Here is a 26,885-nt window from a genome sequence, read left to right on the forward strand (position 1 = left end):
ACGACTGAATGGATGGCCCATTAGACCTGAACGGACACCTGCATCCCCCTGCCTCTCCCTCCGCCACAGGGCAGGGAAATGTCAGCTCCTGGTTTGGGTTCATCAGCCTCCCATCAGCCAATGCTGTACACAAGCTAGGAGATAATCAGAGCTACAGGTACAAGTCAATACGCTTCACTTTGCTGCTACTGCTGCAAAGGTGTGTCCTTTTCTTTGTGCTTGTTCTACAAACACACACAGGCAGAAGCACAGGAGCAGAGGGAGAGAGAAATGAAAGCAACTTGCACAGAGAGGAAAATAGCCAAAGGCTTATCGGTACAAAAAAAATGACTGAATAATAAAGTTCCTCAAATATGCATGCTCATTATTTCCTCAATAAATAAGAAAAGATCTGGAGGTGAAATAAGTGGATAAATAAATGAGGTGATCTAATCTTTCCTCTGATCTGCAGTTTTCTGTTTATTTCATTTAAATTTACTCCACTGCACAAATCCAGAGACTTTGAGGTGTTTCACCAACAACAGCAGAGTGTGTGTATGTCTCACAAAACAGAGGCAATTAGCTTTGTTATGTCTCCTCAAAATCTTGAAAACGAAGCAAGGGCTGGGAATCAATCTGAGTCGGCGGTCTTGTTTTGTGGATAGTGTGGATAAGGCCGGGATTGCTGGGTAATATCAAACGAATGTGGAGGGGTGTTGTTTCAAGCGGAGGGGAAAAACAACACAACTCAGACTGAGGCTATTTGAGCCAGGAGTGAAGTTTGTTAGCATTCAAGCTTGATTTGCAAATTAGATTTTGTGTCCTCAAGACGCACTTTGGTTCTCTTCTCCGACACATTTAAATTAAATCTAGCACACAAAATGCTTTTCCTCTTATTCATGGTTCCCCTCCGCCACCTTTCTTTTTCACAAATTTCTTGAAAACAAAGAAGATTGGAAGGCTGATTTACAGACAGCTGCACAAACACTCAAAAACCCTTTGAGCTAAAACACCAAAAAAAAAAACAGAAAAACGAAATTCAACATAGCAGGAGGAGACATTTTGCATAACCCCGGTGGTTCGTGGACAATACAGCGTCACGCTGATTCAAAGAACATGATTTTTAAGTAAGCCTGCCTCAAAACGTCCTCCCACAGAGCCTATTTCCCCCCGTGTCCTTGGTTCACACAGAGAAACGCTCATACATCCGACCGGCTGTGCTGTCAATGGGAGCCCGAACTCTTGCTTTCTCTTCCTTTCAGTCAGCGGCTCGCCCTCCTCCTCCTCCTCCTCTTCCTCCTCCTCTTCTTACTCCTTTATTCAGCTGGCTGGGGATGAAGGTGAATCACATCACAGCCTAACCTGAACACAGGAGGGCTTTCTGCAAATCGATTGACTTCTGGATTCCCGTGTTGTTTGGCCATCAATGCTTTCATTTGCAAAGCATGTGAATCAAAATATCTCCTGCCCGTTCCTTGTGACTGAAATACACATTTAATGACTAGGTAATCACAACAATTTTGAAACCCATATTACAACAAAGATTAAACCAGTTTATGCATATATACTGCCGAGCCCCTATAGCAACAAACACATCCAACAATAGGCAATCAATGACTCCTCTAACGTACTGCTAATACTCTGTAAACATTTACTCAGACTCTTAATTAGCACTATCGCCAGCTTCCTAAATAAACCTTCAACTAGTGAGGTTTCTTTCCCCTCCATTGAGCAATCACTTAACGGTTAATTACTGCAGCTGAGCCGCTATGATGCTAAAGGTTACACCCACGTATGATGAAAAGTGTGGTGCAATATTGCAGCAAGGTTCACGTTCTCAGCTCAGCTTGTTCTGATCATATATCACACTGAGAGTCAGAGAGTGAGTCAGAGGAATCCGTCTGCATCAAAACCATACAGAAGTCAGTGCAGCCTGTGGTGCTTTAAAGTTCTAGTTATTATCCCTTACACTAATTTGTAAGGGATAATGTATAGTGAGTAGGGTTTCAAAGGAACGGAAAATTCCTGGTAAATTTCAGGAAAGTGTAACCATGGGGATTTTAACTCAGGAATGCTGTTGCTGTAAACTTAAATGATTTTTTTCTAAAAATTCCTGGGAAATTTGGGAATGGAAAACTTGGAATTTTTTATTCTGTTATCAATTTGAATGAGGTTTTCAAAAATTATCTTATTTCTGCTACAATGTAATTTAATGCAAATGCAGCTGTGTACCAAGAATCACATGTGCAAACAAATATTTACCTCCATCAAGGAGGTTATGTTTTTGGGAGAGTTTGCCTGTGAACAACATAACTCAAAAACTAATGAACGGACCTAAATTAAATTTTCAGGAAATGTTCAAAATGGGATAAGGACGATGTGATTAAATTTTGGAAGTGATCCAGATCACCGTCTGGATCCAGGATTTTTTAAAGGATTCTTTATCATTGTGAAATAGGGTGGTTTTCACCATATGTGTATAGAACGCCACGATAAATGGTCAAATTGCTTTGCAAAACAACAATACAAGAGAAGGGCACCATAATTTCCGACAGATGTAAATGTATAATCCAGACTCTGGCAATAGTCTGGATACTAAGATCTGAGCTGGGATATCATAATTTTCAACACTGTCAGGTAAAAAGTTATGGTACAAACCTGCAACTAATACCAAATTGTATCAGACAGTCTGCTGAAAGGGAGTATAACATTAAAGTAGGACTAAAGTGTTGTGTGACATTCAGAAAATGCTTGGTGTGAGTGAGTGCTTTTCTAGTTATTGGTATGGTTTAACTTTAAGTAATGGACACATTAGGTGAACTAACAAATGCACATCAAAATGTGTATAAATTGTACTTTAGAGGCTAGGGAAGACAAATATTTAATCATATGTATATGGCAGTTGGACTCAAGAGAAATTCCAGAAAATTCCCTGAAAACTGAACTCATTTCTTTGTCATTTCTGTCATTTCTTTGAGTGATTTTGAAAAAAGTCTCACTTCTTGATATATACCTGATCATAACCCCCAACTTAAAATGAGATTATCAGAACCAAAAAGAATTGTTTCTAAATGCTATTTTTCAGCTTCCTAATTGGGTCAGATAGGACAGGATTGATGTAGTTTGTAGCAGTAGCATTGAGAAGAGGGGTCTGTGTTTTTCTCAGCTGAAAATGATGTATTGGAATCATTTTGTAAAAATGACGGACACTGGAGCTGGATTGGCAAAAGAAAAAGGACAAAAGAGCAGAAGAAAGCTAAACAGGAGAATGACACAGCACAATCTAAAGGCTAAAACACAGGCTAAACTGCTTGTGATAATGTCCATTCCCACCCAAGTGCAGCAGTTATTCTGCAGTGGTCTGTTCAAACTTGAGGGTCTATCAACAAAATTGAGAGCTAGGTTATGTTAGCTCTGTGAGGACCACTAAATATAGCCAGTTACAAAACAAAAAGTACAAACTGACGAAGTTTGCTGGTTGTCACGTTTCAAACAGTAGCCTACCCTACGTAACCACAAATAACACATCACTTCATTGTGTTGTACCTGGTGAAAAGTGGCCTTGAACAAAGAAAAGTAGCGTTAAAAAGATCTCATCTTCAATCATTTTTCAAAACATACAAACATACGCCTTGTCAAGAGTCAAGGCAGTGGGAAGCAAGTGCCCATGGGAAGCGGACTCTTTGTCCCAGAAAAACCCCACTGCTTCAGGCCAAAGGTGTCGCTGTAAACAGATAGTCCTCACAGTTCATTGAAAAATATTGCATTGGACATGTTTAAATGCATGTCTGCTTACAACAAACCAAAACGTTTAATATATAAACATGTATAAGACCAGGAAAATACAGTTAACAAAAATTCTGTAAATTTGCATTAATTCACCTAATCCCCGTTAGTTTCTGGGAATTCCTATGGAAAGTTTCCAACTTTGAAAATTTCTGGAATTTGCAACTCTAAGACTGAGCAAATGGTGAAGTGAATAAGAATCATAACAGAATAGAGAAAAAAATCAAAAAGTACTCCATGCAGTTCAGTGGTTGGCTGGGCTTTGATGGCAACAGATTCTTATCAGCCTTCTTGCTGGATGAATTAGCCTGAAATTGAACATTACAATTTAAGACCAAGTCAAAGCACTAGCCTGCTCATCTGTGGCAATTTGCTTTAAAATGAAAAATTTTGATGTCTTTGTATGTATCTCCACTTAGTTATGTAGAATCTACACCTTGAAGGACTTAAAGGCGCTGTCATTCTGGTGAAAACTAATAATTTTCTACAATGTTTACTGATTTAATGTTTTTGCCACATTGTCAACAGGGAGAAGTGAAATGTGCTGTTTCAAGGATTGATTTGATATAATGTGTGTTATTAGGTTGTCCTGACATCACTTTTGTTATTATGAATGATTCGCCCTTCTTCTTTAAGGGTTGCAACAAGTCAGAATCAATTATTTCATCCATAAGCATTATTCACTCACATGTTTTTCCTCTACGTGTTTTCATTCTGACAGATGGTATCGTGTGATAAATACACACACAGGGCAGAAGGAGGGGGCCAAGTGGGACTTGGCACTGTCTATATGCTCTCCTGCCAGTTTCCTTTTTCATTGTTCCTTTTCACAGTACAAACATATTGATTTTTATTGGTTTCCACCAGTCTACTGGGAGTAAAGACAGCCAAATATGTAATGAGACGATATAGATGAATTCATGAGATCCTAAGAAATCCATTTTTGGAGGAGTTCCCCAAGGAACCTAAATGGATCCTTTTTCTTTTTAAGTATTTTTCCTGTAAAAGCTATTTCATGCATATCTGTAGTCACGAGCAAATTTTCAGCTTGCTAAACTACACTGCTGGCATTTATTCAGAGCTGCAGAGCATGTCTCCAGGCCTCCCACCATATTTTCACAGCATACTCTTCAGTCCTTTTCTGTCTGAAGCCATCAGAAAACAGCAATAAAAGACCACAAGTGAGAGTGGGCTGAGAGTGGACTGCTTACAGGCAAACTAATCTATCTTTACTCTCTATCTGCTGGCCTCACCGCTCACTGTTTTCCTTCTCCCTCTCAAGTCTTGCCTTTTTCCTCCCTCTCTAACAAACACTTTTTTTTGCTTTTCTCACACCTCTTAGTGACTTCAAATTGTCATCCACCTCCCTGGGTGGGATTGTCAGGACAGCTCCACATGTGATAAAAGATGCAAAAAAAAAATAAAGAATTCTGGTGAGTGTTTTCAGCTCTGACCTTCAGTCAGCTAAGAGCCAGACAGGCAGGCAGTAAGACAAGCTGCAGAGCTCGTCTCAAGGGACAGTTTCACAGAACAATTGCACATATAACCCTCTAACCCCTTCTGTTACTCAGGGAAAACCTTGAGTGACAATGACAAAGAGTGATAGGCTGTGAGTTATGAAAGCCCATGTAGGAGTCAAGCTGCCATGAAGGCGGTAGAAGAACACAGGACCCAGATATAACATCTCAGAAATAGAAAAATGTCAGAGGAAGGGGTTTCGGTTAAAAATGGTTAGCCTGAAAACAAGGTCAATCATGTAGAGCCTCTTTGCTATAAATAATCTCTTTGAATGCAATTGGAAAATCTAAAAACTGACTAAATGCTCAGCACAAAAAAAACTAATTTCATACCTCACGGATATTTCCCGTTTGAAAACTGTAAGAAATCTGTTCTCTGAATTAATCACCATTTGGACCCTAGTAACCAAAGCATGACAGCGAGACCTTCAAAGACTCAGGACTGTAAACATGTTTAAAGAAATTCATCCAGATACTTCCTTGCGATGAGCCTGTATGTGGTGCTGCATGCTAATGTAAGACAGATCTCTTTTTGTTCTTGAAACCCACGGTGGATATTTTTATACCATGGAAATCATTTGCCAGCAGAGAGGAGATAGTTTCACATTTCTATAAGCTAAAGCGGGCCAAGTGACACATGAATATTTTAAGCAGCTTTGTGCCTATTTAACTGTGTTTGCAGCGAACGCGCTGGCACTGGGCCAGGGCACGGGGTGTTATCCGTAATTCCTGCAATCCCAAACTGAACTCTGGCGTGTTGATAATTCTGGTTGGCAGGATGCAAAAAGCAAATAAAGTAAATTAACTACAAACTCCCCTTGAATTTGTTCCCTCTACCCTTCTCAACAACCTTGTAATGTCGCCAGCTAAAACACAGCTGAAGGGATAAGAGAGTGTTAAATATTAGAGATGCAATAAAGGACCTTTATCCCGGCACAGTATTGTGGAGGCAGCTAGATAAACATAGTTTCTACCAGAGGGGACTGTGGGTTTTTTGCTAGAGGACCAAACATAAAAATAAAGAAAATAACAAAGACTTGCTTTCCTTTCCAAATGAAAAAAGTGTTGTGTTTTAATCATAAATATTCCCAGACATGTCTGTGAAGGGAAAAAAAATCTAAACATAAGCAGGAAATAAACAAGCAGAAATGAGCTTGTCTGAGTCAACAATGCGTTCAGCAGCAGTTGACAGCCCAGGGACATACAGCGTCTGCCAGTGAAGATGGCGGTGATAATGTTATCACTCAACCTCACAGCCGCAGACCAACTATGGTCATCAGGATTCAAACACTGCCACGCTTTTATTGTTGGTTTTTCTTCTGTCAGACTTTTTTTCTGTAAATTTAACAGGGCCTAAAGCTAAACTCCATTAGCTTTGATGGAAAAGCAGCTGCGATGACTCATGGCTTGTTAGAATGAATATTTGTAATGGTGAAAGCTAGAAAAGATTATGTGTATATATCGTGTTATTATCTCTGACAGATGTAAAATCAGCCTAGCACTTAGCTGACACACAATGCTTTAGACTTGAATGCAACAATGGCTTTAACTCTCCATCTATGACAAATGATAAGGTAGAACTTTGAATGAAGCAATTCTCTTAAATACAACTTTAGTTGTTTTTTTCTAAGAAACACAGGGGGTCATATGTTTTCAAATCTCCCTGAAAACCTGATAAAACAAGAAAGGATTAAAAAAAAGTTAGTTCAGCTTAAAATTCAATAACAAGTTTAATTTTAATCTTTTTTGGGGGGTTGCTTACACAGAGTTCTTTTCAGCTCTCCACCTTTTCTCTAAATTCTTTGAGTAGAGTTGGAGTAAAAACAATAGTGGCCATTGAAACACATTTACTCAGTGTTTCCAACATTATTTCCAGTATCACTCTCACTGCAAAGTCTAACTCAGTGCTCCCAAAGGCAAGTGTGAACCAGTTACGAAAACCTTCTGTCTGGTGTGCTTTATTACACCCGATAAGGGCCGCACTGGGTCTACTTCAGCACCAAACTAAATGAATTACCCGTAAGATTTATAAACGAGGAACACTAAACACAATAATTCCACTCTGTGTGGAAATTAGTTCAGCATATGTGTGTGCAGCTTGCAGCCAGAAAGCGTCTTGCTTTGTTTTTACTTTTCACCTCGACACTTGTCGCTCTACATATTGAGGCCATTGCTGTTCACACAAAGGGCTGACTGTGCTTTGCTGAGTCTATGTGTGTGTAAAGGTCTCAGGATGACAGGAGAACAGTGGTTGTACAACTTGAGCCGCGTGTCTGGGCAGAACGGGGAACCTGGGGTAGGAAAAGGGAACAGACGGACTCGAGGGAGACGACCTCTTCGTTTAGCAAGCCTCCTGCAGGAGCAGCAGGGGATTATCTGCTGAGCAAGCACATCCTGCAGGACAGGGAACACTAAGGGAAAAAAATACTCCATTGTCTCTCAAGGCTTTTTTTTTCTTCTTCAACAATTCTCCTCTTTCACAGCACAGGCACTCACACACGCTGACATACATTTTCTTGTGTTGATAAAATCACCCACACACATCCCTATCGGCGTCTATCTTCTCTTTTCAGAACTTCCCTCCTTTACAAGCAAAAAGAAACACCAGCGCATAGTGTTTTCTATAGAGAATGAATTATGATACACGAAATGAAGCTGTCTTACAGTGGAAAGATGTAAAGTGGATGCTACTTTTGTGACAGAGATAAAACAGGGCAAAAACCAGTGGGGCTAGAGCTGGTGCAACATGTAAAAACCAAGAGACAAAGTGCTTTTTTCAGCAGCGGGCACAGGCCAAGGTTGCTCTCCGTGGTCCTGAACAGTGGCTTTTTCAGGACCACAGACAGCAGCTTCGGGCAAAATCAAGCATGAGGTTTACCTCAATGCAAAGGATCACAGTGACACGATTCCCACACTATCTAGAACAGTTTATCCCTATCATGCCTCTAATACCTGACGCTTTGCAGACCCAGCCTGTCATCCAGCGAAGCTATTAGATGTGGCATCAGGCAACCAGTATCTCCAGAAGAATCTGTCTGACACCATCAAACGTACAAAATTTCCACACAGAAAACCCTACCAAGTGTAGCCAAACTCACACTTTATTTTTTAATAATTCTCCCGCTGATTCCCCCTGGAATTTACTCATCGCTTAACAGCTTGGAAACTTTAGTGTCAAATACTATCATGCAGGGACTTTTTCATCCCCAGCGGATTAGTGAATAGACGCCCCGTGTCTGTCAGACAACGTGTGAGACGGGGAAATCGCACATTGGAGGCTGAGGATGCAGCGGGAAGACAAGCACATCCCATTGCCATAGTGGCGGCTCCCGTGGACGCGGCCTGACTCTCAAACAGGACCCTTGGGGGAATTGAGGGGGGGTGTAAGAATGTGTTGTCAACACTTGATGACATCCGCTATTGAGGATGGGGATGGGGGTTGAGGGGGTGGAGTTGGGGGGGGTCCCCTGTCACTCTTAGATGTCCTCTGTATATTAGCAGAGAGAAGGCAAGACAGCCATCCTGAGATGGATCTAATTAGGCAGAAGACGAATCCACAAGGGGCTGTGATTTAGTGGTTTTAGAGCAGGAACTCAGGTGATAATGGCACAATATTACAGTTAGGAATCAGCAGCAATGCACTGTGTAGTGGCAAGTGTTGAGGAAGTGTTTTAATAATCATCTTTAATTGTATCACTGCTCTGTCAGGTGATAGAAAACAGTTCTCAGAGAGAAGTGGCAATTTTAAAACTAATGAGCTGCACTTAAGTGCTGTCAGTTAGAGAGATGCTTTTGGATAACATTTGTTTTGGCTGTGACTCAGCCTGCCAAACCGGAAATGTCTGTTTTATCTACGGTTATAAAACGGCAGAAACGTGCACTGGGGAATTCCGGTTGGATAGCAGTTCAGAGGGATTAAGGATTAAAAAAAAAGTAGTGCCCGGCGTATTGATTAGGCCACAGTGACAGATCGGAGTGATTGATCCGCACTCCAGGGGTAATGTTTACATGTAAACATTTACTGCGGAGGATTCGCTGGAGTGTCAGCAGTTTAAAAGGCGAGAGATACAAGCGAGAGAGTCTCATCGGCTGCATAAGCGTGAACTGTTGCTCGGGAGTTTTTCTCTTTACGGGTAGCTTCGCTTCATTTTCTTTCAAAGTTACCGGTTTCAAAACACCGCTCACACTCCATAGTGTCATGCAGTCTGTACAAAGATCCTACATAGTTGTGTAACGGCACCTTGTTACGGTATTACAGATCTATATATCAACAAATGCGATTATTTTTGCTGTGCCAAATACCAAACAAATTCAGGAGTCGGACAAAATGTCTCGATACATTTGCTTTTGCATCACGTGAATGCCCTTTTCCGGAGAAATATCATGCAGGCAGCTCGCGGGGCTTGACATCGGTGGATGAAATCGCATCATAAACAAACAGGTTCTTACCAAATCTTAAAACGTGCGGCATCCCGCGAGAGTAACCAAGAAACAGCAGCAGAAGCGGGATCAGCCTGAGGTTGGACCTGAAAACGAGACTGGTTATCATCAGATGATGGGAGGTAATCTTCATGTTGTTTTGAAAAAAATGCACAGTGGTTTTAATCCACCCGGTGCGCGGGTTCGATTCCCCCGTGATTCTTCTACGGACGTTGGGCAAGGCAGGGTGACGGCGGCCCTGGATGCGCAAGATCACGGCATGGTCACTTGCGCTTTCCCTAAATCCATTAGCAGTCCCGGCATGATTCCTTCTTCCCCTTCCCCTTCTCCTCCTTCACTGCGCCAAGATACAACAATCCTCCGGGTCCAGGGACGGCGGGACGTCCATGTCGAAGGGTACGGATCCAAAGAGGAGGGGGGGTGCCCGAGCATGGACTGGAGGTGAGCTACTGGAGAGGACTGGAGAGGGGCGAGAGAGCGCCAAGCAGAGGATACAGCAGCGATATACAGCCCCCTATGAGGCGCTCTGGGTTGCTTGCGCTCCCATTATACTGCACTGCTGCACAGGCTCTGACGTCGAGCCAAGGTTAGTGCTGTGAACGCGCAGAGAGAGAGAGAGAAGAGAGACAGAGGCAGAGAAGGGGGGGATAAATGTACAGATAGTTGGAGATAAAGGGGGGGAGGACGCTAATGAAGATGGAGTGTGAGATAGAAATAGAAAAAGGACGGATAGAATAATGGAAAGGAGGAGTGGGGAAACTTTATTCTATCCCCCCACTTTTTGGAGCTGCACTTTCTTTGATACATCACTCAGCCAAAAGCTCAAAAGCTTGCATGTGATTAAAGATGTTGGTGTGGATGCAAACTGTTAACGGTAACATGAGTGTAAATCTTCACTTGCATTATGGTGAAAGAAAAGTGAGAATTACATAATGAAAAGTCTGATTGTGTTAGAACAAAGTGAGATGCCATGGAGAACAACCACCATCCTTGTTAAATGCTTTGCTCTGAGTGTTTAGCTTGTTTGTTTGTGTTGGATTTGATTTCAGAACCATGGACAGAGACACAGCAAACCTGTTTAACCTCTTAAGACCCGAGTTTTGTCTGGTATGCATTTTTTAATTCACCTTGCTTTTTGGGATAAGTAAGACCTGATAAGTATAGTAATTAAATTTGGTCATTTTACAGGAAGTCGGATTATTTGTGTGATGAATTCTCTATTAGTTGTTTGTAGTATTGTACTTAGGTACATTGTTGTTTTTCACTAAAGTAGGTGTAATGTTGTGATATTACCAAAAGAAATGTGGCTTATAGGCCAAAATTAAAAAAATGAAGTAACATGGGTCTGAGGGGCAGAAATGTAATGTCCACAAATGTGGACGCTAGGTCTAATGAGCATAAAACAATGAGAATCAGTCTTCGGTGATCTTTCAAAGAATTCCTCTAAAACAGACCGTGTCTTTGCTTGGCTGAAGTCGATGAACATCTTTCTGTATTTGGCAAAATACAGAAATAACTGCACACACTGCAAGGCAAAACATCAACTGGCCAATCTCTGCATGACACGGATATAATCTCATGCCTGCAGGACATAGTTGCTCTGTTTTTTTTTCTTCCCTGAGTAGGATGAGTAGGACCACAGCTTTTTTTAGCTTCATCATTCACAACTTCCTCCTCGACGTTTTTATGAAGTTTCAAGCAAGAAATTTTCTCAAATTTTACACCATCACACCAGAAAGGTGGGTGGAGTTGGATGAGAAGAGAATTAGAATTGGCAGAACTGCAAATCCAGTGAAAGCTGCAGAAAGGTGGGAATATTTGACCTATGCAAATAAATCCTTTTTAGACTTAAAAGCCTTCCAGCAACAGATTATTCTTGAGTGTGAGTGTGAGTGGCACACACACACACAAGGTGGTTCACACTTCATGATAAAAGAAGGTTAGAATCCCATCTCTGGAGGTTGTAAGTAGGCCTATCACGTTTCTATCAGATTAGCCAGTTCAAACGAGGCTGAATTGTACGGGAGTGTCGCAACTGAGAAGATGAATATCTACAGCCGTTGCATGGGCCTACACACCATTGATTTTACACTACACGCACCTTATCAGCGTCTACCCCCAATGAGCGGCAGCTCTTCATGGGTTGGTGCATCTGCTGGAGCTGCAGGTACAGTGGAGCTGCTCCTCTGTCCCCAGGAGGGTGGAGGGGCTATTTAATCCCAACAGGGATGTGAAAGGGGCTCTTTGATCAGCACCACCAGAGTCCAAAAGCCTGAATGAACACAGTCATTGTGGGATTCAAGTGTGAATGGCTGGCCTGTGCGTGTGTGTGTGTGTGTGAGAGAGAGTGTGTGTGGTGTAAAACTACACAAAATAAAGCCCTATTATAATTCTTTATAGTTTCAAATGTTTGTTAGATACAGTTTTTTTGGAACCTTTACAACTTTGTATAAATCTACTCAATTTTAAAAGTGTTTTTAATGCAGATAGTATTCCATCAACTGTTTTTTTCTTACCGAATAGTTTACTTGTTTATTGTAGACACTATATGTTGAAGGTCTGGCCCAGATCTCCCCTTCTTTCTGATCTTAGTGGAGCAAACCTGGTAAAAAATGAAGAAAAAAGTTACACTGGAAAACAGAATAGTGAAATTATAAGGGCTGCATGTGTAGATAAACAAAGGATCATGACACCTACATTCTCTATGCTTGGAGCGCTATGCTATTAAACAAAACTGGATCTGTCAAATCCTCCTTTACAACTAAAAGCAAATGCATTTAATAGTTGAGAGGGCGCCTGTATTAGCTAAAGAGAAACACCAAGCAATTACACGGGCTCAAGTGCAACGTGGTGCAAATGCTGACTTTGAACGTGTGTCAGTTTGCGTGGGCATGCAACACAAGTGCTCAGCAGCAGTGTGTGAATATCAAAGAGAATGGCACTCATCATGCTACCATCTGGACCATTAGCATAATTATGGAGAAATTCAGGGCTTCGCATAAGTCAGCAGAGCTCCACACACAGCATGAAAGGAATGCTTATTGAGCCCAGGGAGAAGACTTCTGACAGGCATGTAGGGGTTCCTCTCAAAGTCACAGCGCCCTCTGTGCCCTGTACTGGAGTACTGCACTTGGAAAAGTCCTCAGGTGCCCCTTAACTCTGTGCACAATTTAATTTGCAGAATAGAATTAAGGCTTGACTTGATTCCCAACATGACTCTTAATGGTCTAAATTGTATGTTTGTTCCTGAACACAAAGGGCACTTGAGGACAAAAGAATTTGTTCTCCACTCCTGTTCCTATCTCTGGTTCATACTTGTTTTGCAGTTATCTTGATTGCCAATTAGGAGTCACACTTTAAAAACTTTACCCTTAAGCAAGTCGGGGTAAGTTTAATGTGTTAGTATGAGTAAACCAATTAGAAAAGACGAGGCGATGGGGATGTTGAATTGTCTCATTATGATGTTAAAATGACTCCTGCTCCTTCCGCTCGTTGTGACTAATACGAAAACACCATTTGGGAGAGTCTTTTTTTCCACCCATGATCAAACCGTGTCGTTTTTGAAGCAGACCACAAATTAGATTACTTTATACACACCCACTCGCTTGTAACCCAGGGAGGCTTCTACATGAGCTGGTTGGTGTGTTTATTCAGAGGCCCATTCATGCACTGAGAAATGCAAAGGGGACTTTATGCAAAGGAGAGATAACCACTGCTAAAAGCCTTCTGTCATTCTCTCTCTCTCTCTCTCTATGCCCCCTCCACTCCCTCTCACGGGCAGAATGCTGGAAAGATAGCATTGGCACAGGCAAGGAAACCATGGAAACGAGAAGCTGATGCACTTTGAATGGTAAGACCCTGAAAGAGAAGACATTCATTCAGCTTCACTCACCCTCATCTCTACAGCATTATTCTGAATGCTACAAGTTTATTTTAACACAGTTGGCCACAGGAAGCCAACGATGCTCTCACTTCATCAGCCCATTGTGTTGGGATAACTGTAGCTAAAGAGGTCTTGATGCTTTGGCAAGTTGAAGTAGAGTGCTGCGAGAATGCACACACCTTCTCCTTTACATATGCAAAATGTGCAGACCTGCCTCTTCTTCTTTTCGGCCACAGTGTTACAAATGCCTCACTTGAGCCAGCAATCATGGCAGTCGTGAGCTCAATATTTTCCACTTGTGGCTTAGCTTCAGGGCTGCCTTTGAACATAGAAGCATGCCTAAGTCAGCACTGGCCTATATGTCTTCAGCAGTGCTGTCAATGAGATTCCTGGGACCCTCATAGGGAATACATTCTTCAGAGACGACAATTAGTCAAGTGAGACAGTAATTAGGACCTCTCTGCACACTGTCACTTCATGTTAGTGCTGACGGATGCCTGCAAATCCCCCCCTACAGCATTAGCAGGCAGGCAGATGCACTTATGGAGCTGTACTATGACTTTGTTGTGACAGCTATCTGTAATATTACTTAAACGTTGCATAAGCATTTAAACAATATTATAATTGTAAAATAATTCTACATTTATAATACATGAAACAAAGTCTCCTGCTGGTTTTTATCAATGTTTTATCTGTGGTGTTATAAATCAATAACCTTAATACAACACTAGCATTTTATGGAAGAACAAAGCCAAAACCGTTAAAATTCGTCATAACGCTAACAACACTTCCACAAATACACAAACAGGATTAAAAAGGCTTTACGTCAAGCATGAGGTAACAGCAACTTTCTGCAGTCAAAAAGGGATCTAACATGAACATAAACATGAATATAAACATGAGCAAACTGTTTAGTAGTAGCATTAGCTAACCCGTAGCCCGCTCTCATAATTCATATTTTTACGTCACATTAGCGTACGTTTACGTGACGCCCTGCCAGGAAGCGACGTACTTGTCATATCAATGAACCTGTCATTAAAAGCTTGCCACTAAGCCATTCACTTACCAAGTTCAGTGCACAGACAGTCGTGATAGATCCTGAAATTGTCTCCGGTAATGGATAAGGTAGTTTGTGTTGAAGGAGAAGCATGTCCAATTCAAATGAACAGGAAGACAGTTGTCCAATCAAGTTAGGTAAAGCTGTCACATGACATTAGCCATTTAACATTAGATCAGTGATGGGTAATTTGAATCACAGAAAAGAAAAATACTGACAATTTTCAGACATTTGTAAAAGTTGCAGCAGGAGGAGGGAAGTCTAATCCACCATGTGAAAACTTTGTTCCACTGAGATCAGCAGTTCAAGCCCAAGCTTTGGTATCATGCATGCTGCTCAATTTTTCTGGCTTACTGGGGCACCTAACAGAACTGAACCATTGTTAATATTATTAGTTCCTCTTGTGCTTGTCTTGCTATCATAAGTCAGGATGTTCACCGTGGGATACATTTCTACTGAAAAGTGCCTGTACATCAAGGAGTGTCCACATACTGTGTCTGATTATGCCTGGGCTCATGCTGATGATGGGCAGAGCTATGCCGGAGGTACTTGGGCCCTCTGTAACTTCTTTCAAAGACGTCAGATCAGAAAAAGGAGTCAAAGAAAAATTACCCCCTGTAAGGATGCCTATAGGCTTAGATCCTGTTTGGATTTTTCTTGATGCTTGCATCTTTAAAAATAAAATATGTTTAATGCTTTTACCTAATTTAGGTCTTTATTTTAGTCCAACACAGCATCATAATTTCAGACAAGAATAAATGAGGCTACCCATAAAAGATTATGCTTCATTAATATAAAGGACTCAAACACATTTTACCTTATTAAGGTCTAAAATCCAACAGGCTGTGCATCTTACATTAACAAATGGTTTCATCGGGGTAACATATGTGCCATATGTCCTGTGCTATCAAATAAAACATGAAGGTTATAATAAAGGCAAAAGGGGTGAGTCTGTGAGTCGCTTTTTTGGGAGCAGTGATGAACAAGTTCCTCCCATAAAAGAAGTCTAAATATTTTCTTAAAACTTCTTAGACTTCCCCTAATCCACTCCTATCTGTTAACATGTTCAGTGTCCCATACACTTTAGTTATATAAAGTCAGTATACTTATTTTCTACTTCCCAATGGCAACAATATCAGTCATAAGAGAAAGATTATATGCCTTATGTCATTTTAAATAATAGCCACACAGTACAATCACATGGCACAAAAGGGGACGTCTCAACCAATAAATCATATTACTTTCTTTTGCATGAGTTGTTTATGTCTTGTCTGGGAAATATAGGCTTTCTGGGCTTTGTGGTTTCAGATCTCAAAAGAAAATATACATATTCATTGGGACAGAGACACAAACACACCCATATTTTCATACACAGAGAGAGCTTGGCGGAAAGGATTGTAGACGGCTGGAGTTGTTATTACTGAGCATCCAGCAGAGTCTGGTCTGCAGGATAAGGACATGCTTATAGGACATTTCTCTGTGACAAGGAAAGAGACCTCTGAGTGTGTGCGCATGCAAGTTTTTTTAACAGAGAGAGGAAAAGACAGAACATGGACAGATGTATCAGTCTGCCTACATATTCTGGCCATCAAACCAAAATCTTGGCTACGCTGGCAAAAAGCAATTCTCCCCACTGGACTTGTCAGTACCAAGGGTTTCTTTGCAGAGAAAGAAACTGGAAGATGAGAGGAACTCTCCGGGCTGTATGTTTTGATATAGAACAGAATCCAATAAAGTTCTCTTGCTGAGATGTCTCCATCCTCTGTGTTGCTAAGGAAGAGTAAGGAGGGCTGGGTATAGAAGTGTAAATAAAGAAGAGACGCATGCACACGGTTGATTTGTGTTCTTCTGGGGCTTTCATAATGGGATCTCAGGGTGCTCATTAGTTACTCATTAGGGCTTGATCTAATTCTCACCATTTTACAGACCATTGACAAAAGAATGGCACCAGTGTGATTACGCATTAACAAGTAATAAGACACTAGACCTTCACCGACACATCAGAGGTGATGCATAAAATCATAGAGCGAGTCTTCTGGCATGTGGGAACGCTACAAAAACTTCTTTGCTTACAGCACAACACAGAGGATGGAGCGTCTTGGTTTCAAAAGTGCAGCCCATAGAGTGCCCCAAACACACATTCCTTAAGGCACTAAGAGCTGGCTTCAATAATTGCTCATGAGTCTTAATAACTTCACATCATTTCCAAATGAGCATCCAACAATAGTACTAAATAAATCCAAGAAATTATTTTCTGAAAGAAAAAAGACAGATCCTTCTTTTCACTGCTAAACTTTGCCAGTGTTGCATATGTGTTGTCCTGGGGACCTTCAGTCCACATGCCGTGAATAGAATAGATTAGAATACAACTTTATTGTCATTGTAACAAGTACAAAGAAATTGAAGTCACAGCAGCAATCAAGAAAACAAAAGTAAGAAAATGTATAGAAAGTGCTAGAAGGTCCACAAGACAATAGATGATGACAGCTTGTTCATCATTGTCCAGTTCAGCCAGCCTCCACCTCCACAGGGTCCAGGACTGAGCGTCTTCAGTCATGCTCCATCTCTGTCTCCTAGTTCCTGTCTGTTCACAGCAGGTGATGCTCTTCCAATGTGGCATTGGTGTCTGATGTTAGCTCCGTTAGCCATGTCTGTGAATAGCATGATGCTACTCTGCCCTCTGGTATTCCCTCTGTTGCTGGGTTAGCACATCTAGCTCGTCCATCTTATTGGAGATAGGTCTTAAGAATAGAATAGAATAGAATAGAAAATACTTTATTTATCCCCGAGGGGAAATTCAGGAGTCACCGCAGCATTTAAGAAAACAAAAGTAAGAAAGAGTATAGACAGTGCAAAAATGTCCATAAGAAATTAGAAGACGACATCCCGTCCACCACTCGTCCACCACTCCAGCCCAGCCAGTCTCCACCTCCACAGGGTCCAGGACTGAGCCTCCCCAGCAGTCTGTTCAGTCTCTGTCTCCTGGATCCTGTCTGCTCACAGCAGGCGAAGCTCCTCCGATGTGTCGCGGCGTCCGATGTCTGCTCCGTCAGCCACGTCCGAGAACAGCATGATGCCGCTGGGCTAGCACAGCTAGCTCATCCATCCCCCGGGGCTGGATCCCACGTTCCCAACAGCGATGGATGGAAGGACAGGTCCACGTCGTCACCTCCCAGCTCACATCCGAGAACCAGCACGTCGTCCTCACCGGCTCCTTCTTCTCACCTTGTGGGAAGACATCAGGCCTTACTACAGTTAGCATTGACATGCAACAGGCTGCTAACAGCTGAGTTTACATGTAGAGAATGCAGCCATGGTTACATGTAGGATCTCCAGACAAACACAGGAGAAAAAGTGGTCAAAATATCGCTGAAGCCACAAAAAGTTTGGTGCCCATGACCAACAAATGAGCCATACAAAGTAATGATCCACTCCAAACACAAAGATTACGAAAAAGAGATGAAAAAAATTACAAGAAAAGGACAAAGAAGAGAGAGCTGCTGCAAGAGGCAGCCATAGCCAACAGGACGCCTAGCAACGCGTAGCAATGTGGCCATGAATCAATTTGTGCCCTGGAGAGGGAAACTAAGAGCTAGCAAGAATATAGAAATAACCAATTTTGGCACTGATAATCTTGTTGTTAAATCATGGATTACTAATGGCACATATCTAGAAGTGAGACATTTTCAACATTACCTAGAAAGTCCTCACAAGGCCTCAAGACAAAGGATGTAAAATGCTAGCGAACAGTGATGATGTTGGGGACATACTGCTGTTTTGTCATGATTATTGTTGGGTTATCAAATATATTTGAATATCGTTTTAGGAATTTTGCAGTACTGCAAGCTTACAGTGGAGTTGAATAGTGTGAGCTAGCTGTTGATTGAGGCAGAGTAAGGAAAAGATGCCAGAACTTTTTGGTGAAAAAACTCTGTTACATACAATGAACACCTAAAAACTCGAGACTTCTTCTAAAGTCAGGAGTAGTTACAGGCACACACATCCTTCAGCCTTTTTTTGGCTTCCATCTCAGTAATGGAATCCATTCTGCTCCCTCAAAGATCCAGGGATCAACTGTTGCAACGGAGGATGAGAGGGCCCAGCAGTTGCCTCAGAAATCAGGATCAGAAACTCCAAACAGGGATAACACCCTCTCAGCATTCAATGTTTTCAATCAAGGGATCAGCTACTGTGACTGGAAACAAAATGTCCCAGACAGCCATCACACAGGAGCTGCCGGCAGGCAAAAAGCTGGCACGACTAATATGGCTTGTCAGAGTGAAAATAGCCTGGTATTGTTCTCACCTTCCGGAAAGGTACAGGCGTAACGCTTTTGTCTTGTTCATCTCACAGGAGTCATGCTCTAATAGCTTTTCAGGCTCATATTGCTTTGGTGAGAGGGATTTAAAGTTGCTGTTCCACTTCCCACGGAGTGAAGTGATGGAGGTTGAGCTATTCATTTACACATAATTCAGCATGAATTAAATTCAAACCATCATAAATGTGATAAATTTGTGTCTTTAGACTAAATAGCATTTGACGCATGGATTTGGGAATTATGAAATTGCCTGGTTAGGGATTTATTAAAAATAACTCAAGGTACACGGACTGTGCCTGCTGCAGCTCAAGTGTTTTCATGGGCTGCCAAGACTGCAGTGGTACAAAAATATATTGGACAGATAATCAGAAATGCAAAACAGTGTGACTAATTTGTCAAGCTGATTGTTTGGGGGAGATTTAAGCACATATGCTACTTTAAATATGCCACACTTATTCTTAGGCGCAGAAAACAACAATCACATCTATTATATGAGAGATACATGGTTGCATAAACCCTAAATGTGGATTTCAAAAAACCCACTTCCTTTTTTTCTATATGCAGACACCTTTCTGCCTGAAAATGTAAATTTTAATGAATTCAAGTTTTGAGTCTTTTGAATCACTTCCAGTGGTTTCTCTCCCTTGCACAAATCCTCAGAGTGGTTTTAATAGACAAATACTTGTTACAAAAGGTCCTCAGCATCTGCAGTAAGCCTCTGTGCGAAATCCACCCTGCAGGAAAACTGTTGCCACCTAAGCCCCTGTAAAACCCAGGAAGAGAAAAATCTGGATGTGGACCAACAGATTGAGCGTCAGTGTGGAAACATAAAGAAGGGTTTGATCTCATTTATGCCCTCGCAGCACTGGAGGTGATGAAACGAGGCCGGTCTTGAGCTCTGGCGAGGTCAGTCTTCTTCTTTCCTCCCCTCTCCTTCCTCCTCTCCCATTAATCACGTCTGTACATATGAAAATGAGCTTAGTCCTTTTTTTGGTGCATGCGTGCTGTGCTCTACTTCATCTCAAGGACACCATACAATAGCAGGTGTAAGAAGGATCTAAGTGTGCATATGTCCCTCTAATGGGTACCTTTCACCGCCATGAAAACACGAAGGATGGAGCTTTACCCTCTCTTGTTAAGGCTGTCACTCTTCCTCTGGTAGTCTCATAACAATTAACACTTCCATAAACCCCTTTGTCAAATGCTTAATGGAAAAAAATGGAATTGAACCACTTATCCTCTTCCCCTTGAGTCTGACGTAATTTAACTGACAACTAAACTATGTGAAGAAGAGGAGGATGTATAATATACTGTATGTTCTGAGGATTTAGAGGAAGAGGGGAAGATAGTGTGGAAGATGATGAAGACGAGGGGGGTAGTGTGGAAGATGATAAAGACACAGAGGGGAGGGGAAGGAAAGTAAGAAGAGAATGAGTAAGGAAGAGAGAGGACAGAAAAAGAAAATGAGCTGGGCCCCTTTGTGGCACAGAGCTTCACCACTTAATCATCCCCTGGTCTATAAATAGGCCTTCACAGCTATGGAATATTGGGAGATTAATGGAAGAGAATGGGACATCGTAATGTAGCGAAGCTTCAACACTTCAGGAGTGAACATTTCATTTCATTACCAATGGCAGAATTTCTTCTCTTAAGTTTTATCTTTAAAAAGTGACAATAAGCAGATTGGATCCAGCTCACGCCCTCCTTCTTTATCTTCTATTATTTCACTTTTTGGCATTCCTTAAAAACAGTCATGGTGGAGGTCAGACATACAGTTCATACTCAAAGCAAACAGTCTACAGAGAGAAAGAGTGCAGAAGCGATAAAAACTGTGGTTTCTCAATTACCTGATTAAGGCTAGATGCAAAAGTTTGACAGACACACCTTTTCACTAAAAGCCATCATTACAGCACTAACAAACACGTTTATTTCCTGGGTTAAAAAATATTTTGGGCTAAATAGTTTGATTCACTGGCAACATACTGTTTATATAACAGTGCTAATTCATCCTCAAAAAGTAGGTGAATCACATTCACTTTTTAGACATTTATTTGTCTTTTCAAAATTGTCTATGTCCTCTTTTAATATCTTTAAAAGAAAGGTGAATTCCTAACTCTTTGAAGCTTGGTTTATGCTTGACGCGTCCACCATTTCCGCCATGTCCGCCATGTCCACAATAGGTATGGGAATTGATGAGATTTTGTCAATACTGATGCCCTTATCAATTCTGCTTATCGATATGATTCTTTCTCGATTCCCTTATCAATTCCTGTTGTGAATTTTCTTGGTACAAAAAGTAGCTTTACAGGTTTTCTGAGTCAACAGCATTTAGTTAAGTTTATACTGTAAGTGAATAAAATGTAATTGGTCCCTGAGTCTGGATATTTCTGGGCATAATTATATAGAAACAGGTAAAAATTGCACACAGTGTGACATTGATGTGCTGTGTTGTAATATATTAATAATTCAAGTAGGCCATCTAGTGTCTCAAAGTGGTTATAGCAATGGTTTAAGCTGTTTGGAAGCTTTCCGTAGTTATGAAGTCAGCCATGAGCCTTTTCATTGCCTGTTAGCTTTTGACATTTGAAATTCTCAGTATTTTTTACAAAGAGTTGATGTGATATGTTTCTGTGATGAAAGTTGAAATTCTATACTAAAGCTGAAGTTATACTGATGTATGCTAACTGCTAGCATATCAATGCAGTTTCCCATATACGTTAGCATCAAGCTTGCACTATTTTGTTATTTTGGTAAATAAGGTGATTTATACCATTTCAAATGTACTGAATATGAATCTCCTGAGAGAGTGGTGTACATTTCTTTATGAAGTCAGTTCTTCAGCAAAACTTTAAGCTGAAAATCCTGAATCAGAGTTTTCTTGGGAAACGTTGTCTAACTGCTAAGCTAAGATAGCTGCAGCAGACTAGTCGACGTAAGGCCCGGCAGCTCTGGCACAATGTAAAGAATTGATAAGGGATATGTTAAGCACAAAGGCTGACGATATTGATGGATTGAAACATTTCTTATCGATTCTCAACAGGAACCGGTTTTCGATCCCCGTCCCTAGTCCATAATGTCACGTTAGCAGCCTCACCTCCTTGCTCTGTTCTTTTCAAATGGAAAAATTTGCATTCCACACATCCAAAAAATTGTAAACACTGGACGGAGACACAAGGACAAACTGGTGGATAAACAGGAGCACCTACTGTCCGTAGAACAAAAATACTGGCATTTATTTAATTCATCACACAGAGATCATCATAATAACCGTGTGATGAACAATTCCTGGCCTGAAATTGTGGCCATACTTCGCAAAGAAGAGGAATTGGCAAAAAACAACAACAACAACAATATAACATTTATTTTTCTGTGATGTCATGGAAAATAAGTAACTTAGGTTCTTCTCATATTATGCTAGCAAGAATTTTTTTTGCATGCTAACAAAGATGTTAGCAAGAAAGTAGTGAACAGAGACCATTAGGTATTCAAGTATGGTTGTTTTTAATTAATCATAATTTCATCCTAGCCCAAACATCCTCTGAATTTTCTCTGTCAAATGTTTGAGCTTTTCGTTAGCTTAGCTTAATTCATGTATTACAACATCCTAAACTTCTTTGAACAACCCACCTGGACACAAAATCAGAGGAAACTGGCCACTGTATGAATGAAGTAAAGTGCAGAGAGTTTATGAGAAAGTTGTTCACCCTCATTATTCATTCTATACGATACACTGCAGAGTTTCTTTGCAGCACCTATCACAAGCGCTCATCTCCTGAGGAGAAGTTGACGGTGTTGGTGTAGCAGGAATCACCTTGTATCTGTTTGCATCAGCCCACTGCGTGTGCTGCGTATATATGCCTGTGCGCATTATGTGTGTTCATTCAGGGTTTAAAGGAGTTTGCGTGGGTGTGGGCTGACATCAGGAACATTTGACTTTGAGAAAAACATTGCAGTGTTGTGAGCATGTTAAACACTACTTACTGATTGTGCCCTTGAAGAAAGAGGGCTCAGTTAAGAACTCAAGAGAAAACATTAAGTGTTGTACTTTAACCAGGGCACTCTTCTGCCTGTTTATATCAATGTCCACCATGTAAAGATGACAACTCTGCATTACTCGCTGTAAATTATTACTTCATGTAAGCCTGAAAGCTCATTTTTACAGTCCTAATAATCAAGGGACACTAATATGGTTGCATAGAGAAGTTTAACTGTGTGAAACTCAACGAGAAAATGGATCTAATTTTCATTGGATATATTAGGTAAATATGACTTTTCATTTTATTTATTTTACAGATTCTACTTGATATAAAGTTTGTCTGGTCCTTTATAGCTGTGCAAAGGACACTTTAAAGGGACTGTGAGGAGTTTCGGAGTGATCTTGAAAAAGTCTCCCTTCTAGATATATTCCTGATTGTAATCCTCACTTTAAAATGACATAATCATTGGCAAGTCTCTATGTCAACACCGCGGCTGACAAAGTTTAGAGGTGAGAAGATAGATTTGTGTTTTTCTCTGCTGAAAATGATTTCTGTGATTAATTTTGTAGTGATGGTGGACCCAGGAACCAAACTATTGAACAGAAAAAGGACAGAAGAGCAAAAGGAAGCTAAAGGAGAGAGTGATAGAGCATGGGCTAAAGGCTAACACAGGGGCTAAACTGTTTGTGATAGTGTCCATTCCAACCCACATGCAGCAGTTATTCTGCAGTGATCTGATCAAACTTGAGAATCTGTCAATAAAATGAAGAGTGAGGTTACGTCAGCTCTGCTCGGTAGATGTAGACACATTACGACCATGTCTTAGGGCACCGGGCTGCCAGTAGCTCTACATATGGACGACTACTAAACTACTGCAAACTGACAAAGTTTACTTGTCGTCATGTTAGCCGACAGATATTTGTCATGGTACAAGGCTGCTAGTGGCGCTACATATAGCTGGCTTCAGATGTAAGGTACAAATTTACAATGGTGGTAAGTCAGTCCAATTAAAACAGATCCTCCTCATAGCATCTTTGAGGTTTTGGCATTTCATGTTGTTTTTTCCATTTTGTTAACGCATTTAACGGCACTTGTTAGTGTGGTAAATTTCTCAGCAAATCAATCTCTAAATTGGACTGTAATTGAAATTATACCACGCAATCGATGAATAAGTATGAAGAGGGAGGCAAAAAAGCAATATTTAAAGGTAGCAAAACCTTTTCTTTTTTTTTTTTTGATTGGGAAAACATCTTAAAACAAAGTTTTTTTTGTTATCCCCTCTACCACTTAAAGGGTTGTAACTCAGTCAGTATTTTTTATTGTCATGCAGCTTGTTGAACTGAATAAATATAAAAATTCATTGGCGATAAAGCTTGAAACTAATGGAACTATGCATTGCTCAGAGTTATGTCTCAAAAAATGTGCATAAAATGACATTCACTTTAATTTTCCATTATTTATCTGAACTACTGGTGTTTTAACTTTGTATTTACCGAGATACGCCTGAATGTATGACCTCAGATTGATAGCTTTTGGATAACACTTAAATACCCAGTGACTACACTGGTTTATTGACAGAATGTGATGAAATTTTCCCAGTGTAATTAAACTCCAAGAAAAAAATAAATTAAAATGAAAGAAAATAAGGTCTACCAATGAACTGTTTTTCTTGTCTCTTGCCCCTCATAACACAAAGAGGATGTTTTCCAAGTGAAAGCTGTTAGCAGTAGTACAAAGTGAGGCTCGGCTACTTTCAGACATTATGTGCCTATTATCCCGTTCCCTCATGGGGCTCATTAAAATTTCATCTAATGTAAATGTGCATCTACAAAGTTTTCATTTACTGCTTAAGCAGTGACTCCAGGGCAGCTGCTGTATGTTAATGATCTGGAAACTTTGTGAAAGAGGTGTTAATATGCAGTACTTCTTCTGACTGATCAGTGGGTTTTAAAATAACAACCTAAAGACTTTAAAGTGCTTTTCCTTTATGATAGCTTACACATGAAGGGTCTCCCCTGTGTGGAGAGCTGGGGTGTTGGTGTTGGTGTTGGTGTTGGTGTTGGTGGTAACAGCCCTGATGCACTGTGGGTCATCACAGATTTGTCTCAGGTTTCCTTTCCTCAGGTTGATTAGAAGCTTCTAGCCTTCAGTCCCACTGGGATTGTTAAAGTTGAACCAACTGGTCCAGCACAGAGGGAAGCAGAACGACTGGTGAGAAACTGCAGGGTCAAAGCATCAGCTTCAGGGAATGTTTCCGCAATCAAGCACTAGAAGAGATAGTAAAAAAAACACTTTCCAGTCAGAGCTGAAGACTAAAATGTAAAATGTGTTAAAAAGTCCCTCCAACTTCACAGAAAGGTGGCTGGCAGCTGGTGCACGCATGATAATCATTATATTTTTTATCCTGCCACTATCTTGTGCCACTTCTAAAAAAGAAACACAAGGTAACTGAAAAAGTAATGCTCTGGATGCATCAATTTACAAAATGACTGAAATATAGATATTGGTATATTGTTCACAGATTCTTTGGAACTCAATAAATCAGCTTCTACTTGTAGTTTGTAAAAAAATAATGTTCTTAGAAAATAAAGTTCTGCTACTTCTTTCTTGGGAAACAAATATTCGTATTTACAGAACCTCTCAGCTAAACCTCTGATACTTTATGGAGCCTCTCTCATGTCTCCTCATGTGTATACAGTGGAATGCTTAAATTTGACATAGATGCACAGTCACATGTTGTGAAGCGCTTCCAAAGAAATCAATTCCCTAATAATAATTAAAAAATACATGCTATGACATCAGATGATGATGTCCTGACCTAAAACAAGCTATTTGGATTTTGGGGATTTGCCGATGTCAGCGATTCCTTTTTTGACCAATCAGGAGCAAGTCTGACCGGATTGGTCCACGGGAGCAGATACCCCCACCCCCCTCCCCGCTGCTGTTCAGAATGCCAAAGCTGAATAGCTGCTCTGTTTTTGGCTGTAAACAGCCACATAGTTCCATGCACAAGCTTCCCATCTCGGAAAAAGACAAGACTAAGTGGCTAGAGTTCATTTATGAGGGAAATGTGCCAGCTACACTCAGTAAAACTGTGCATGTGTGTGCTAGTCACTTCACGGCCGACTGCTTTTCCAACTTTGGACAGTACAACAGAGGGCTAGCGAATAGACTGGTCCTGAATCCAGGCACATTACCAACCATCCACCAACAAACCTGGGACCCTGGAAATGTGAGTATTTTAAATGCTGTGTGCTGTGGAGCAGATGGAAGAGCTTTTCCTTCAATGTGCCCCCTGTCTCTGTGTTAGCTTCAGGATGCTAACTTTAGCTGTAGTTAGCCTGTTGTTTTAGCCTGTAATGTTACAGTAAACAAGCTTCGCTGTTTTCTAAACATTGTGCACTCGGAGCTCGTGGCGCCGCCCTCATTGACACGGAAGAGCGGGGCGGTATCAGCGGTGGCTCATTTACATATGAAGGTCAGGCCCACTAATTCAGACCATTCTGAACAGAGGGGCTATGAGAGCCTGGAAACAATGCTGCTGTGCTTGATTTATTGGCTTTTTGGACCAAAACATGTTACGACCATTTCATGAAGACATCAATGATCCATATTAAACTGCAGAAAAAGAGCAGAATATGGGACCTTTAAAAACTTAATATGACAAAGGCATATGTTGGCTGATCACCACTGTTGTGCACCAAAACTTAATAAAACAGGTTGTAGACACAGACGTCTCGTGTTGGTGCTTTTATTTTTAAATGCCAGAACTATTTCTATTCAGCCATAGAGAACTAGATTATTATTTTGTGTGGATTTGATCATTTATTGACCAACCTGAATGGTTTTGGAAACTTACCTAAAGTGGATTTTGGCTGACTTACAAACTCTTCTCAGCACTTTTGTTTGTCATTGGTATTTTATACAT

The 26,885-nt window shown here is 40.9% G+C and overlaps 1 protein-coding gene and 2 long non-coding RNA genes across 4 annotated transcripts in view; 1 reads left to right on the top strand and 2 right to left on the bottom strand.

Annotated features, from left to right (window-relative positions):
* The window catches only part of LOC141802370 (glutamate receptor ionotropic, kainate 2-like), a 93,003-nt gene extending 82,836 nt beyond the window's left edge, over positions 1-10,167 (bottom strand). For both annotated transcript variants that reach the window (XM_074685921.1, XM_074685920.1), the window contains exon 1: positions 9,732-10,167. In XM_074685921.1, coding sequence (XP_074542022.1) covers positions 9,732-9,855 — 124 coding nt within the window. In that variant the 5' untranslated portion in view covers positions 9,856-10,167. The remainder of the gene's footprint in view (positions 1-9,731) is intronic.
* An 11-nt stretch (positions 10,168-10,178) lies between these two features.
* Positions 10,179-26,885, top strand: part of LOC141802372 (uncharacterized) — a 28,296-nt gene continuing 11,589 nt past the window's right edge. The window contains exons 1-2 of the long non-coding RNA XR_012599470.1: positions 10,179-10,308; positions 13,504-13,572. This is a non-coding gene — a long non-coding RNA (uncharacterized LOC141802372). The remainder of the gene's footprint in view (positions 10,309-13,503; positions 13,573-26,885) is intronic.
* Positions 11,870-14,740, bottom strand: LOC141802373 (uncharacterized). Its single transcript, XR_012599471.1, has 3 exons — positions 14,672-14,740; positions 12,239-12,324; positions 11,870-11,994 (listed from the first exon to the last, which is right to left on the bottom strand). It is a non-coding gene; the product is annotated as an uncharacterized LOC141802373 (long non-coding RNA).

This window comes from Halichoeres trimaculatus, unplaced genomic scaffold, assembly GCF_033239565.1.
Source record: "Halichoeres trimaculatus isolate MK-OKI-2021-1 unplaced genomic scaffold, fHalTri1.1 fHalTri1_scaffold_13, whole genome shotgun sequence".
NCBI lineage: Eukaryota > Metazoa > Chordata > Actinopteri > Labriformes > Labridae > Halichoeres > Halichoeres trimaculatus.